Source organism: Phycomyces blakesleeanus (genome assembly GCF_001638985.1).
Source record: "Phycomyces blakesleeanus NRRL 1555(-) unplaced genomic scaffold PHYBLscaffold_15, whole genome shotgun sequence".
Taxonomy (NCBI): domain Eukaryota; kingdom Fungi; phylum Mucoromycota; class Mucoromycetes; order Mucorales; family Phycomycetaceae; genus Phycomyces; species Phycomyces blakesleeanus.
In genome coordinates, this window is record NW_017265148.1 from 796,254 (window position 1) to 812,267 (window position 16,014).

At 37.4% G+C, this 16,014-nt stretch overlaps 6 protein-coding genes across 6 annotated transcripts; 4 read left to right on the forward strand and 2 right to left on the reverse strand.

Moving 5' to 3' along the window:
- Window positions 1-320: 320 nt before the first annotated feature.
- PHYBLDRAFT_147446 (hypothetical protein) lies at window positions 321-579 on the reverse strand (the record flags this gene model as incomplete). The annotated part of the gene is made up of 2 exons (XM_018431865.1): window positions 321-486; window positions 566-579. 2 exons carry the CDS (start codon window positions 577-579, stop codon window positions 321-323), a joined length of 180 nt encoding a protein of 59 aa, XP_018289733.1.
- A 664-nt stretch (window positions 580-1,243) lies between these two features.
- On the forward strand, window positions 1,244-2,596 carry PHYBLDRAFT_170354 (hypothetical protein; the record flags this gene model as incomplete). The annotated part of the gene is made up of 5 exons (XM_018436318.1): window positions 1,244-1,296; window positions 1,358-1,397; window positions 1,682-2,107; window positions 2,325-2,451; window positions 2,574-2,596. 5 exons carry the CDS (start codon window positions 1,244-1,246, stop codon window positions 2,594-2,596), a joined length of 669 nt encoding a protein of 222 aa, XP_018289734.1.
- Window positions 2,597-7,834: 5,238 nt separating this feature from the next.
- On the forward strand, window positions 7,835-10,194 carry PHYBLDRAFT_170355 (hypothetical protein; the record flags this gene model as incomplete). The annotated part of the gene is made up of 2 exons (XM_018436319.1): window positions 7,835-9,762; window positions 10,011-10,194. 2 exons carry the CDS (start codon window positions 7,835-7,837, stop codon window positions 10,192-10,194), a joined length of 2,112 nt encoding a protein of 703 aa, XP_018289735.1.
- A 31-nt stretch (window positions 10,195-10,225) lies between these two features.
- Window positions 10,226-10,920, reverse strand: PHYBLDRAFT_147449 (hypothetical protein; the record flags this gene model as incomplete). The annotated part of the gene is made up of 2 exons (XM_018431866.1): window positions 10,226-10,497; window positions 10,569-10,920. The coding sequence occupies 2 exons, from the start codon at window positions 10,918-10,920 to the stop codon at window positions 10,226-10,228; spliced, it is 624 nt and encodes a 207-aa protein (XP_018289736.1).
- A 769-nt stretch (window positions 10,921-11,689) lies between these two features.
- Window positions 11,690-13,390, forward strand: PHYBLDRAFT_147450 (hypothetical protein; the record flags this gene model as incomplete). The annotated part of the gene is made up of 5 exons (XM_018431867.1): window positions 11,690-11,815; window positions 12,185-12,460; window positions 12,546-12,628; window positions 13,166-13,268; window positions 13,349-13,390. 5 exons carry the CDS (start codon window positions 11,690-11,692, stop codon window positions 13,388-13,390), a joined length of 630 nt encoding a protein of 209 aa, XP_018289737.1.
- A 1,333-nt stretch (window positions 13,391-14,723) lies between these two features.
- On the forward strand, window positions 14,724-15,948 carry PHYBLDRAFT_170358 (hypothetical protein; the record flags this gene model as incomplete). Its single annotated transcript, XM_018436320.1, has 4 exons — window positions 14,724-14,747; window positions 14,815-14,886; window positions 15,152-15,268; window positions 15,553-15,948. 4 exons carry the CDS (start codon window positions 14,724-14,726, stop codon window positions 15,946-15,948), a joined length of 609 nt encoding a protein of 202 aa, XP_018289738.1.
- Window positions 15,949-16,014: the final 66 nt, after the last annotated feature.

Consider the following 16,014-nt stretch of genomic DNA (forward strand, 5'->3'; position numbering starts at 1 on the left):
CCCCTTTTAATGATATAAGAAGGGGTAGGTACTGGATACAATGATTGTATAGCACAGATATACAGGAACTCTTTATTATCTCACATAATAAAGTACGTAGCTTCTATTTATATAAAATAGTGTACTGTAATTAAATATCTTGATTACGAAGTAACTTGGATACAGCTTTATATACCATTTTTAAATACAAAAAAAAAAATTAAAGTAAGCAAGCAAGCAGAAAACAAAAAAAAAATCTATAAAACCCACAAGTTAAAAAAAACGTGAAAAACAAGTACATATAAACAAAAAGTCGACATTTATTAAATTGACCGGATAGCTCATCTATCTGTAAGCCAACGGCGGTCAATAAAGGGATGAATTCGCTCATTGGTGGAATTAACAGCGGCTGGGTTGCCTTGTCGAAGATAGTGTCTTACAGAGATTGATGTCAGCATTCGTGTTTCGGCGTAGGCTGAAATGCGGAGGTTGCTAAGTACTGGGGTACTGCCCGAGGGTAGCAATACAACAGGGAAAACTCAGAGCATCAGATCAGCTGTAAGATGGCACATCGGAGAGGATTTACTTGGCACCTGCCATCATGTGCGGGAACTCCCCCTTTTGACTTTTTATTTTATTTCTAATATCAATGGAAGAATTCAAATATCAAGATATTTACTACGCTTGATTATCATATTTTAATATTCTTGAACCTTTTCTTTTAATTAAAGAGGACGTTGATTTATGGCATATTACGCACTACTATATTTGTCATACGTTAATACCCTCTCTAACCCTATACTCAAAATTCACATACAAAGTATAGGGTGTGAGTAGAGGAGATATGTATTTCGTATGCTTCACTTGCTATTTATTTATGCGAGTCATAATCAAAGCCGTGTTATCCGAAATACAATGTTTCGCATTCACAAATGAGAATATAAGGCCGATTTTTTGAGGTAGTCACAGGTTAAATTCGAAAAAGCCCACCGTTCAAAAATGCGGCCCATAATGATGATATTTATATATTATGTACAGCTACAAATAAAAATATAATGTACACACAGTAAATTATATATAAGTAATCTAACTTTTCTAATTTTCGTTCGCTTTTTTATAACTATCTATTAATATATATAAGTTCCCTGTGCAAAAGTCACTATTACATTTAAAAGACGGTGTCAAGAAGGCATTCAATTAGTATCAATTCTGGACCAAGTCCTTTCTCGTTTAAAAAAGACCATAATATTTGTGGGATTTTTCAATGAATAGAAGTTCTCTATATTTTACAACACTCTTTGGGATTTTGGCACAAAAGTAGAAAAGCTAAATTTCCCGTTAACCGCCGTGATAAAGATTTGACAATTCATTTCAACAGCTATCTTAACTTTATCTCAGAAGCATTGAGAGTTCTATGGGTAGGTTTAATTCACTTGTCGAGTAGAGAGCCTGTTTCGAAGACGCTATGTTTCTATTCAAGCCTGGTCGAGTTGCACAGCAAAACCCCTTGTATTATTGAAATTAACATTATGCTAAATAAATACAAATCATTAAGATTATTAAACATGAATTCAGCCAATGTGTACCTCTCCAAGCAGTCAGATTACAGTCACAGTCCACATTTTCTACAAAGACTGGAACTCATTGACGTCTATATAGACACACAGACCTTTAAAAACATACATTTTCTTGGTGTAAATAGCTTTTATTCCTGGGACTAGAATACGTTAAGTTTGATGGATCTGAATTGATGAAAAGCGTAAAGATCTTTATCGAAACGTCGCACTCTCAGTTGGACACTCTTATACTTTGTAGCATCCTATCATACTGTGGCTTGATAAAACATTATAGTACTAAACAGCATATTAATGGTAATCTTAATCAATTGAACTTGAATAACCAAGAACACCCGACGTTATCAAAGAGGTATCGTATATGCTTCAACAAGACAAACAAAATAGATAGATCTCTTGCATGGGAACTTGGGAGGCGTGACATTGAATGTCCTCAGAAGTTCTGTAAACGTTTTATGAACAATGACAGCCCTGCTTATAATACTGTGTTCACAAAAACGTGGGTGGCTTTAGTGGGATTTTTTTTTAAAAGAAAATTCTTTAAGAACTTAAGGGTGTGTTGGTGGATGTATATCTTAAAGTAGAATTTCGGTTTAACGGTGCTTTATTTTCTCTCTATCAATTTCAATTTCATTTTTTTCTATTCCCTTGCTATTCCAGTTAAGCAAATGGAGCCATATTTCTCTTTAACTTACTTCCTTGTACCATCATTTTGAATGCTTGATCTTGTGGTATCCTGAAGACATAATGGATTATTATGAAGCAAAGCAGTCTTTGGAATCGGGCATTGTCTTTGGAGTCTTTGTTATTCAATTCAAATTTGTTGTATGCTATTGTATCGGTAAAGAAGAACTCTATGCAAAATATTATGGTGATTTTGGATATTTAGAGGATTTTAGTAAATTAGATAATTTCCTTCATTACGTGGGCGCATAACGATACAGCTATTTTGGGACACGACCTTTACAACGTTTACAACTTGTATATATATCGCACATAAAAATAATAATGTTATAATAGATTTACTACTTGAATCTAGCTAGAAATTTTATTATACAGATATAACACAGTGCTTTATTACTAAACCAAATTAATCTGAATTATACAAAGTACTGTTGATAATTATGGATCAGATTGAATTGCTGGATGCTGAACCGCCCGCCGCTTTACATAAGTTCAATATATGGTAAAAAAAAGCGGCAATAAAAACAAATGTATTGTTCCAGAGAAGCTCCATTGCCAAATGATTAGCGGAAAAAAATTACAAGTCATTCATACAAACACTATGCCCTGGCAGCAAATATTTCCATTGGATATTATATGTATGTGTGTATTTATATGTCAGGCATTATGTACGCACATATAAACTAAATGTAATTAATCGTCTTTTGACACCAAGTGCGTAAAGCGTATATTTTGTGGTACACATACCACAATTGAGTGAAGTACATACTCCACAACCAAACACTAGTTCCTTTTTGCTAATGAACTTAGCAAGTTAACAGCCTCTGGTACTGTTATACACCAGACACACGTACGTTGCACACTTACACAATATAAACTAGCCATTAAACAACAGGGATTCTGATTAAAAGAAGCTTTAATATTAATAGGCATAAACAATACAATATTGACTCTATTCAACAAGTAACACTTATAGAATTTATTATTTCTTTTCAATTTATTCGTATATCTCGGTTTGCCACTCATTTTTATCTGAATATTCCCTTGTTTCATATACTAGCTTGGACAAATATTCTTCCCTTTTACATCTCGCTTATTATTATTATTATTATTATTAATGAAATGCCTATTTTTATAATGTACTTGATGGGCTTAACCCCTTTACAATAAATATAAGCTGCTATATTTTAATTACTCAAAAAATAATAATAAGACATTTGATAAGTGGCTATTGGAACAAAGAGTTTATTTTCAAAAGAGTTACTTTTACTGACATCAGATTCTAAAAAAACTGAAAATGAAGATTAGACTTTTGTGCATTTAAAAAAGCTTGTATAAAGATAAAACTTACTTTATGCGAGGGCATTTGCCCATTTGGTGTATTGTGCCATAGAAAGGTCAACTGTATTGCACGGGATCTTGACGCGCAATACAGACAAGAGCTGCTAGTATACCACGGGACCTTGACGTAGACATACTAGCCTAGACTGCCATTAGAGGAAGTGACGCCCCCGTCCTATGGCACAATACTCGCCATACCTTCCGCCCTAGTAATGACAGCTGTACATTACAGAACCTAAGCGTATCATACAGAAAAAATCAGATTCAAAGAAATAAAACAATTAGCATTTGACGGTACATTTCAAAGAGCCTGTACAAAAATAAAACTTACTTCAGATGATGGACTTGAATATTTATCGTGTCGTGTCATAGCAAGGTCAACTGTACTTCAAGGAATCTTGACGTGAAATACAGACAAGAGCTGCCAATATATTACGGAATCTTGACGTGGGTCTATTAGCCTAGATTGCCTCTTAGAGGTCTTAATGCCTCTTAGCTATGACACAACGCGTTTCTTTTATATACATTTAGAACATGAACGTTAGATTTGATTAATTAAACAAATTACAGGCTTTCTTTTATATACATACCATCGTCCAAAGTAAATGTACACCTGAAGGTATCGCAGGGCCATTACAATTAACACCTCACAATTATATCAGCAAAACATCTGTTGGCTGACGCAAACAAGAATGATGCAAGCAGGAATGATGTAACCAATCACGTGCTGTTTAAACTCTAAGGTGATGGCTGGTTTAAAGATATCGAAACGATTGAAACAAAAAATTAAATGAAATCAGCCAATAAAATTAATTTTTTGTCTGACATTATTGATCAAGGTACGTTTTGTAACGGTTATGTATTTAAAGCTAAAATTGCTAAATTCTTTAAGCAAAAAAAAAGAATAATTTGCTTATATGACGGCTGTTCTGAAATGAATTTTACTATGGTAATAATGAATTGTGGTGCGAACCAGGTTCACGAAAGGAAATAAAGCCTATTAACAACCCGGTTCATTAACACGCTTATACCCAGAACCAGTTACCCGATATATTACGGCCAAGTTTCAATGTGATAGAGGGGGTGTGTACTTGTAGCAATTTTTTATCACACTACTACAAATGAATGTCCTTTCTAATACAAGGCAGAATAATAGCTTTAAATAAGTATAGAAAGTACCATATGGATTATATACTTTTATACATACAGCTTGACAATAATATACCGCAAAGATGGTCATACCTGCTGTAATGTTTTATTATTATTATTATTATTATTATTATTATTATTATTATTTAGTATATTCAAGCCCCAAGGATTATTACTGATGAGTAATATTGCTTTGAATAATCATCATAGACTCTATACATCCCACAAAATCAATCAAAGCTAAAAATTTCTCCAACTCTCCGCATCCAAGCTTATCTACCTACCTTCACTTGACGACATAATTACTGAAAGAACATAATTGGCTTAAACAGGCAATTGTTATATAGTTTAAATATTGTTGAATTTACAGCTGAAATGAAAGAAAAAAAATTGCTAAATAAAAAGGATCATTTTGGTCAAAATGGGAAATTAAATATAGAAAATCAGCTATATATCTACATCGGTTAAGAAAAGGGTCTTTAAGTTTGTATATAATCTGATGAGACACATAAAGACCCACTATCTAAAGATTGTCTGACATTGATTACTCAAATATTGATCAAAACGTCAAGACGTTTCAATTGAAAAGAAACCCCATTAATGTTAACATTTGGGTTATTTTTTTCACACGGGCATGTTTCATATCAATATTTATTTAGGGTATACACCTCTAATTTTTTTATAAGGATTTCGTTACATAGCTAGAATAATATCAAGGCTTAAGAAGACCCAATGCTTGACCTTATACAAATCAATATAGTATCTGTGTGTTACCCTGGTTATTTATATATATATTACAAAAATATCCACTCAGTAATTTATTTAGCCTTGTGGTGTAAATAGATTATTTGCCTTTTTTTTATACTTCCTTAACAAATGTAGTCATTCTTAGAGTAGTTGATATCTCCCCGAGTTCGCGCTTGTTTCTGTTCAGACAAGTATTGGCAGGCCCGTATTTACGTTTTACACAATTTTACTTAATAGGAAAAAAAAGAAATTTTTTCAAACTTTTTTTCAGTTGTCCTGTGAGTAAAAGTGGGCATCGAAAATGGACTTTTTTGGTGTAAATAACCCAATTTACAGTGGATCAAGATTTTATAGTGAAAATGTGGGATGTTTTGGTCAATATTTGAGCAATCGATGTCAAAAAATATTGCTAAGATGGATCTTGATGTGTCTAACCAGGTTGCCTATAGTTATAGAGCCTATTAGCTTTATGAATAGTGATTTACAGCTGATTTTCGGTGTAGAATTTGCCAATTTGATCAAAATGATCATTTTCATTGTTAGCAATTAAGATTTTTATAATTTATATCTCGACACAACAGCTTTATACAGCTAGGACATAGGTATTAAGACACTGCTAATTAAATAGTAGCTTTCTCTAAAGAGATATATAAGAGATTTAAGGAAACAATAAGTTGTATCTGATATGTCTTTAAACATTGATAAAAAGGGCAAATCCATTTAATGCAATATTGTTAATTTAAAAATTTCGAGCTATATTATTTTATTGCTCCAGGCCTATATTACGAAATCCTTAACATGCTTAGCTTGAATGATCAAGAGACTCTTCCGTGAATCCCTTTTTCAGAAAAATAAAAAGAAAAATATTGAATACTCCTTGTAAGCAGTATATATTCCGAGGTACTGTCATTATCATCTATGTTCAAAACAGCTTTGTAATATCTCTGAGCAGATTAGATATTTTGTTTTATATTTATTTTTTAAAAGAATGATAGCACCGGGTTCTTTGTACCTGTATTACATGGCTCGATCTTCTTCAGGATCTAAACCTGACTTGATACAAATGAAGTGTGAAAATGGTGGTAAGATATATGACACCCGTTATATTTCCCTCGCCCCTAAATCTCATTCGTGAATAACGGAGGTTCCAATCTTGCCAATGAGAATTTACTATAAAGTAGCAAGGGTCAGCTTACTCGACTACGAAAGCGTCCACTGCCAGTCATCAAAAACTCTATACATGTTAGCAATAAATAGTCAGTAGAATTTATTACAGTTTAGTTCCTCTATCTCCTATAACATCACTATGTTACGATTGGCTGATACGCTTTACACAGCAGTCCGTCCAACAACAAAAAAATTGCCTTGGTTTAATATTAAACTGCAGTACTACAGTTTGGGGTGTTTTATAAGTGGTCTGTCATTTTGTTGACAAAAAACGGTCTCATAAGAGCTGTTAATATTTATATGTGTATTGAATATAACAAGGAAGAGGGAAAGCATCCGATAGTCAATATGACTTTTTACTACTTTGGTACATGTTTTCTCTTTCTATTGGTTATAATTTATATTAACCTGTAATCGTGTAACTGTTATACAACGGAAGGGACAGCCAATAAGAAACAGTCATTAGATAACAAAAACCAACTTTCTTGTAAAGTAAATCAAAAGAGAATAAATCAAAGTAAAGAAGTAAAGAAGTAAAGAAAGACTTTGGTTTTGATCGGTTGTAGTAACAACTCTAAAGACAGAGTACAAGCTTCAATAACGGCAATTTTCAGGTTACTCTAAGCTGGTCTGTGCACTTCTTGTTCCAAAGAAGAAAATTTTCATTTCATTTCATTTTATTTTATTTCGGGAGTTTAATCAACACAATATAAATAAAATAAAGTAAAATGGAATAGAATAAAATAGAATAAAATAACATATTCAAGAAGAACGTATTAAACATATAGTGAAGCCCTTTTACAACAGTAAAGTACAGACCTCTTGGTACTTGGACTTGGTGCTGATACGAATCTATAGAAACTTATCACAGTGAAGAAGCGTTAAATATACATGAACCGGTTGGTTGTTCTTTTTGTGTGTGTGGTAATCCTCAGAGGACGTGCGGTACCTGTATTAATCATCATGTGAAAATATACAGGCTGCCTGGTAGTTGTTTGGGGGGAGACAATTCTTATCTACCCATACCTATGTGTGTCAAGTTGATAAAGGCGTATAAACAAATATATTGATAGCTTGGAGTGTGATGTCAGCGCGACTACCATCAAAAAACAAAAAACATATATATACCTCAGTTATTCCCACCTCCCCTGTTTTTCTTTCCTTCGCACTTTGTTTATACATCATTTATCTCAATGAATTCCAAAGTATACAACGCTCTCTGCGCAGCCTTCGCGCTCGCCTACCTGCTTGCCCCAGCTCTCCTGTTCATCCCTGTGATGTTATGGGAGGCTTCTCCTATGCCCTCTGCATTCTGCATGGCCAAATCTGCTAAGAGAAGACGCCCCTCCATGGCGGGAGTGGGTGCAATCCCATTTGTTGTTGTAAGACCAGACGGCGAAAATCAAGTCGAAGCTCACAAAAATGTGATGCCTCAGACAATCCTTGGCATGCTGTCAAACTGGCTAGGCTCTTTGTGGTCTACTGGTTCGCAAACAACGGGAGAACCCTCAGGTAGCTTGTTGAGTAAGCGCCACGGAGGTATCCCAGAGCATATGTTCGTCGATGATTCCTCTTCGGAGGCGGAAGACGTTGTTTGCGTAGGAAAGTCGAGCGTGTTCTTTGGAGCAGGGCTTCGGGGATATGTCCCTCACCTCCTTCCTTTGCACAAGTTGGGACGTGGCATCGCTACAATGGTGTTCCCAGTTAACGGCGTGGCTGGTACCTGTGGGGAAACCCATGCAGACCTCGACGGGGGTGTGTCGAGTGAGCTTGTAGACAAATGCGATGAAGCTGAGGTCAGCGTACGACTCAGATTCATCTGTGACAGATTTTTCTCAGAGGGTTTTGCAAATCCAAGACTCTCTGCTAGATTTCTTGACGCGATGTTGGAAGAGGAGCTCAACGACTCTGAAAACAAAGCCCATCGCGACTCATTGGCTGAAGTCGCTGAACCAGAGTGCGGCGTGGTTCCCGTGCCAGTTGACGAGATTCTTGTCTTTGAGCAAGAGTTTATTCAGACCCCATCGGGTTTGGATAATGCTGGCTTCGTGGTTCCAAAGCCAAAGTTTGGGACAGTGGAAGGCCTCAATGAGGCGTTCGCTCTATCGTCTTGGCAATCGGCTAATGGATTTTTTGGTGAATGTCTCTCCACAGGACTTCCCACACCGATGGAGATTGACGACGACCTGGCTTGGAGTGAAGTCATGGAAGTTGAAATTCCCATGGAGATTGATGATGTTGCTGAGGTGATGGTGCTTGATGCTAATTGTGGCGAAAAGCTCATGACCCACACCTACAATCCAACGGTTACCGATTTGCAGTACGTCTCCCAGTCTGCAAACATGGATTGTGATACGAACGATCTCCCAGCCTGCGTACCGCAACAGGCTGCAGACGACAAGATGGAAGACGACACAGAAAAAATAGTGCTATCTGGACCATCCTCTCTGAAGAAGTACGATGCACCAAAGCCTAGACAAAAGGTAGGTGCCGACGAGGTCAAAGGTAGCAAAGAGCCTTCAATGGCGGTCTCCCGACCAAAAGAGAAGAGCTCGAAGCTTCCTCGACCTGCCAGTCAAAAGGCCATTGAGGAAGCAAAGGCCGCAATCGAAGGGCCAGAAAGCAAGGTGGCTTCGGCCTCTTGTGATCTCCCTTCACAGCTGCCCAAGTCACTTTTTGGCCTTCGCACCGAGCGGGCAAAGCTTGTGTCAAGCCTTGCTTCCAAAGTGCCTGAACCAGTTACAACAGCCAGTTGTGACAAGGGAAAGGCCCCAAAGAAAAAGGCCAAGACACAGGGGTCAACTGCTACCCCAGCTGCCCAGGTCTCTGTTCCTGTTGCTGCACCCAGCAGCAAAAAGGAGGAGAGTATCAAGGAATTCAAGTCAGATCTTCCTTCTGCATCTCGCGGCAAGAAAGTGAAGACTTCCGGCGGTGATGAGAAGGCCGATCTAGTTATCGAACCCATCGGTAAAGAGATTGGAGAACCTCAGATCCAGCCATTCCCAGCTCGCAATCCTGCGTCAAAGCCGGCAAAGTCTTCGAGCAAGGGAGGAAAAGAGGTTCCAATGAACCTATTGAAGTATGCGCTCCGATTCAAAGGCGCCCCAACTGTCAACAAGGAGTAAGATTGTTTGTTAGCGGTGCCCGAGCTCACCTTGACCCATTGGGTCTGAGGTGTAGTGAAAGAATCTGCGAAGCTGATGATTCCGAAAACTTGGACAAATTTTTGCTGCCCTGTACGCTTCACCAAGCAGACATCTTGTCGGTCGGTTGGCCCTGGAGCCAAGCCGACGCGGTCGGAACGAAAGGTTGATCCTGAAGCTTCTGGTAAGCTTTATGGTGATACTGGAATTCCCGGACCTTTCACAGTACTTTTCCTTGGGACTATCTGCGTGGTGATTCACGTTGGGTCTCTTGGTTAAGCTGTAAGGGTAGCCTCTTTTACGTTCGGTTCCTACAGCTTTCAAATTCAAAGGACTGGATTATCGTTTCCCTCTGGGATCGACACCATGCTCCGCCTGTTAGCTTGGTTCTGAGTCTTGGCTTGGCATAGACAGTATAAAGAGAAGGTAGATTGTGGAGGTCTACAAATGAGTGTAACCTGTGGTGGTACTAGACTGGTTTTCAATCCTGTTTGCCTCTGGTATTTGCCGTTTGTATACATTCGAGGGTGGTGCTTGCACTGCTGTAGGGTTGGCTTGAACCTTTTGTTCGTAGGGTTCTTGTTGACTTCCTCTCAGGTCTGAGGCCGAGATCTGTGAGTGGTGGTTTCTGTACGAGTAGGGCTTCCGGAGTCCTTGATTCTGGGTCGTTTTTGGGGCCACGGTGGTCCTGTTGGCTTGTCTGGTCTGGTTGGCTAGATTTCCGGTATCATTCTGGTATCATTCTGGAGATCGTTGTTGGCTAGGTTTCCGGCTTGTTCTGTACCTGGGTTCTGGGTCTTTGTAGCTTGAGTTTTGTGCTTAAGCCAGGGAGAATGAATACTGTGGGGCACGGTGTTCATTATGTAGTCATGTCTGGCCGAATGGGTTTTGCTTCCTTGCCGGATTCTTTCTTGGGGTCCTTGGAAGGCTATCGTCAGTCCCCTCCTTTTTTTTCTGGTGAGTTCTCGAAGACTCACTGGTAGGCTCGGATAAGTCTTTTTGGACTTTGAGTTTGCTGAAATATAGATTGTGGAAAATCTATTGCCGGGGGGTAGATAGTCCCAAGAGGTTTTGGGAAAACGAGCCAAGAACATCGGGTTCCTACCAAGATTTGCGAGGTTTTCCCTCACAGACATGACGGTATATCAGTCATTATGATTGCTACTAGTCCTTGTGTCTGGACTCAAATGATGCGTACAAATGCATGTCCAGACAGTCGCAGCTATTTTGAGATGGCAAAACCAAAAATTAATCTGCGCAAAAGGATATGCTTTTAAGACTGGTCGATTAGGTATCAGTGACGTTGTCAGTCGAATCAAGATAAACTGACCATACAAAAAAATGTCACTGAAGAGATAGCGTGGAATTCGCCGATGATCTCAAGCATCACGCAAAACCTGTGGTCAGAGTCCTAGCCACCCTCATTTGAGGAGGACTCTGATTAATATGGTCTGGTAAATGAACCAGACCAAGCAGGGTGAGCTAGAAATTATCACCAAAAAAAAAAAAGCAGATTACAGTTAGCAACTGGAAATGCGTACACTCAAGAAAATAAGACCCGAGTCGAAGGGCATTTACGCACACTTTCAGTTGTGAAGGAGAAGCAAGGTTACATTCGACAAACCTATCCAAACCAAGTCGAGACAAGTGCTTACAAGCCGTATTCATGGAAACTCATAGAGAGTTCAGTCCAGTACCAAAACAATATTCTCGAAACAAAATCAGAAAAGCAAAGCTGAACATGGAAGTCAAAACAAACAGCACAGAGAAACATTAAAAGAATGGAATCAAGTCTTCAAGTCTTCAAGCCTTCAAGTACAAAAGGTTAAAATCAAGTAGGCTAACCTAGAGTCTCGCCATCTCGCTGGGTTGGCCGAAAAGCACACAAAGAGTCTCGACTAGGATATGGGCACAACAAGAATAAATTCATCATCATCATTCAAGACTATTGGCTCAGGACTGCAAAAAGGTATTTGGGATGACCGGGTTTATATTATGGACCGAGAACACCAGCAGGAACAAGTAGAGGCCGTCAGTAGTAAACAACAGAGCTCAAGGCAGAAGCAATGTGAACCACAAAGCAAGCAATAAGGCAATTTTTCGAGGGTTGTTTTTGTCTCTGGATTTCTTTGTCAGAGATAATATCAACCATTAGTCCGTTTATCCAGAAGATAAGTACTATTTATACACAATATGTCTCGGTACTAATTATATGATATTTTTTCATCTTCTCAGGGCCGCCCTGTGACAGGGCTCGCAATACTACAACCCTTTAGAGGATACCAGAGATAGCTTGTGAGCGTTGGACTTTACCAAAAGGTAAAGCTTCTCGGTACGCTAGTAGTACCTTTTCTCCCCTCAAAATATTGTACATTGCATTGTATGCCTGTATATATTTAGGGTTCTTGGTGTGGTAAGCCAGGATCTGGTAGCTCCTCTGCCATTCGGTGGTCAAACCCTTTTGCGGTTGACCCCATCGCTGCAAGTTGGCACATTGTTTCTGCTAGAAGCTTGGTTGTTTACTGTCGGTGGTCTCGCATACCTCCTACTGGTGATCAAGGTCCATTCCGCCCGGTCATCAAAGAACATTTTGCAGTCCCGAGCCCGTCTCTTCAGATGATGTTACCTATTCCAAAACAAGTTCCTTTACTTACAAAACAAATTCTATCAATTAAGGTATGTTATTTTGGTCATTCAAACCTGCCTCATATGTAAATACGTTTTTCGCTTTCTCACTCATTTTTTTCTTTATCTTTTTAAGCCATATTCAGCCTTATCAACTCCAATAATGCGGCAAATTCCGAAGCCTGAATCCTGTGCAAGAATGACAGCAGCAAGAACCAAGTCAAGCAAGAGGAATACAAAAAAAAGATACAAAAAAAAGATACAAAAAAGAATACAAAAAAAAAGGAAAAAATATATTCACAATTATCTCTCTATCTCAAGTAAAAACTCATAGACTAGCAGAATCCCTGAAATGGTCAAGCCACGGTTTGCTTATATGTTCAAGTCCAATTCCAAGTCTTGTCTAAGTCCAAGTCCAAGTCCAAGTCCAAGTCCAAATGTCCAAGCACTGTCCAAGCACTGTCCAAGTACTGTTCTAGTACTAGTCCTAGCACATAAATATATATAAACAAGTAGAGAAGTACGCAAGTAGAGAAGTATACATACATACATACACACACACACAAACACACGCAATTTCTATTTTTGCTATTTATTTCTTACACACACACACACACACATACACACACACACACACACACACACACACAAATACACACACACATACACACACACATACACATAGTCATAGTCATAGTCATAGTCATACAAACATACATATACACACTTATATACATACATATATACATACAAAAGTAGAGGCGCATTTCTATCAAAGTCCAAAATCTGGGCTGTACCTCCAAGTCTCAAGGCCAAGTCGATTTCCAAGAAGGGGTCCAATGCAAAATTCCAAAAGCAAGTTCCAAAAGAAAAACCAAAAACCAAAAACCAAATCCGAGGCCTATACTAAGTCCTGTAATAAAACGGGCATATACTAAGTCCTCCACTCCAAAAGGATCAAATCCAAAAACCGAGGCGTAGACCAAACCCTATCAGAAATGATCAGGCACATATTAAGTCCTCCACTTCAAAAGGATCAAAAGAAATCCGACCCTGAGGCCTATACTAAGTCCTGTCCAAAAATCACACAGGCATATACTAAGCCCTCCTCTCTCTAAAAAAAAAAGCAAAAAAAAAGCAAAAAAAAAACAAAAAAAAAAAACAAAAAAAAAAACAAAAAAAAAAAGCAAAAAAAAAGCAAAAAAAAAGCAAAAAAAGATGAACAAACCGGAAGAACACTGCATTGGAACCTGGACCTGGATTGAAGCAAAGCTGCGAACTGGAACAAGACTCTGGATTAGGACAAGGTATGAAATCCCTTTTTACACATATACATACAAAGCAAATGAAGTCTTTGATCAAAAACAAAAAACAAAAAAAAATGCTCAAAAAAAGAAGCTCAAAAAAACAGAAAGAGCAAAAAGAGCAATACCAAAACCCCCTTCTCTTATACTTTTCAATATCAAACCCATCCTTTTATTACTATTCCATGAAATTGACTGGACAAAAAAAACCAAAAAAAAAAGAATAAAAAAAAAATAAAAAAAAAATCAAAATCAAAAAGTCCAAATTATTCCCTTTATTATGTGTGCTGTGTTCGGACAAAAAAAATCAAAAAAAAAGTCCAAATTATCTTTTTTATTCTTTTCAATATCAAAATCATCCTCTTATTACTATTCCGTGAAATTGACTGGACAAAAAAAAAGAATCAAAAAAAGAATCAAAAAAAGAATCAAAAAAACAAGAAAAAAACAAAACGTCCAAATTATCCCCTTTATTATTTTTCAATACCAAAATCCTCCTCCTCCTATCACTCTTAGCTTATATTGACTGGACAAAAAAAAAGAAGAAAAAAAACGGACAAAAAAAAAAGATCAAAAGAAATATCAAATGGACCAAGAAAAAAAAACCGACTGGACTTGACTGGAACCGACTGGACTGGACTGAAGTAGCATGAACTTGACCATCTTATATTATATTATATTTAATTTAACTTATATTTCCTTTATACAAACCTTTGAATAATAAAATTCCCCTCATATGTCTTTGATATCATATTTATATTTCTGTCTCTTTTTCTTTGGTGTCCTATATGGAGTTTACTGTTAGAAAGCCCAAGGAAAGAGGGACTTTGTAAACAATTTAAGCATGGAAAAATGTAAAATCTTAGTGTGGCTCGTTTCTCTTGATAGAACTCATAGCAGAAAAGGTAACTTTATGTACAATTGATGGCAAACTTCATATAAAAACATGATTAATTTATGTAAGAGTAGCTACCTTACTTGTGGGGAATTTGGCCAGGGATAATATAGTTATGGGTACTTTAATCGAGCATATTGTACGTATGAATTTTGATGTTATGAAAGAAACCATCTCAACCAAGAGACATTAATGGTATTCAATAGTTTTTTACGATATTGGCTAATTATATGGTGCTTAAACTACCACTACATCTAACAGTCAAGCATCCAGACCTGGTAAATATCTCCTAGTAATGATTCCGTTGACGCTTCCTGAATCTTTTACTTTGCCCTCAAATATCCAAGTATGGCCAGTATTAAATTAAGAAACCCTCACGGAAAAGACCCAGAACGTAAAATAACTTGTGATGGATGACGGTTTTGAGAAGGCATTCAATTAGTATCAATTCTGGACCAAGACCTTCCTCGTTTAAAAACGACCATAATATTTGTGGGATCTTTCAATGAATCGAAGTTCTCTATATTTTACAACACTCTTTAGGATTTTGGCATAAAAGTAGAAAAAGCTGAATTTCCCCTTAATAGCCGTGATAAAGATTTGACAATTCATTTCAACAGCTATCTTAACTTTATCTCAGAAGCACTGAGAGTTCTATGGGTAGGTTTGATTCACTTGTCGAGTAGAGAGCCTGTTTCGAAGACGCTATGTTTCTATTCAAACCTGGTCGAGTTGCACAGCAAAACCCCTTGTATTATTGAAATTAACATTATGCTAAATAAATACAAATTATTAAGATTATTAAACATGAATTCAGCCAATGTGTACCTCTCCAAGCAGTCAGATTACAGTCACAGCCCGCATTTTCTACAAAGACTGGAACTCATTGACGTCTATATAGACACACAGACCTTTAAAAACATACATTTTCTTGGTGTAAACAGCTTTTATTCCTGGGACTAGAATACGTTAAGTTTGATGGATCTGAATTGATGAAAAGCGTAAAGATCTTTATCGAAATGTCGCACTCCCAGTTGGACACTCTTATACTTTGTAGCATCCTATCATACTGTGGCTTGATAAAACATTACAGTACTAAACAGCATATTAATGGTAATTTTAATCAATTGAACTTGAATAACCAAGAACACCCGACGTTATCAAAGAGGTGTCGTATATGCTTCAACAATACAGACAAAATAAATAGATCTCTTGCATGTGAACTTGAGAGGCGTGACATTGAATGTCTTCAGAAGCTCTGTAAAGGTTTTATGAACAATGACAGTCATGCTTATAATACTGTGTTCACAAAAACGTGGGTGGCTATAGTGGGATTTTAATTAAACACTGATTTCTCTCTTTCATATGTATCCCACTTTTTACCCCACCCTGTTTTTGCATTCTGC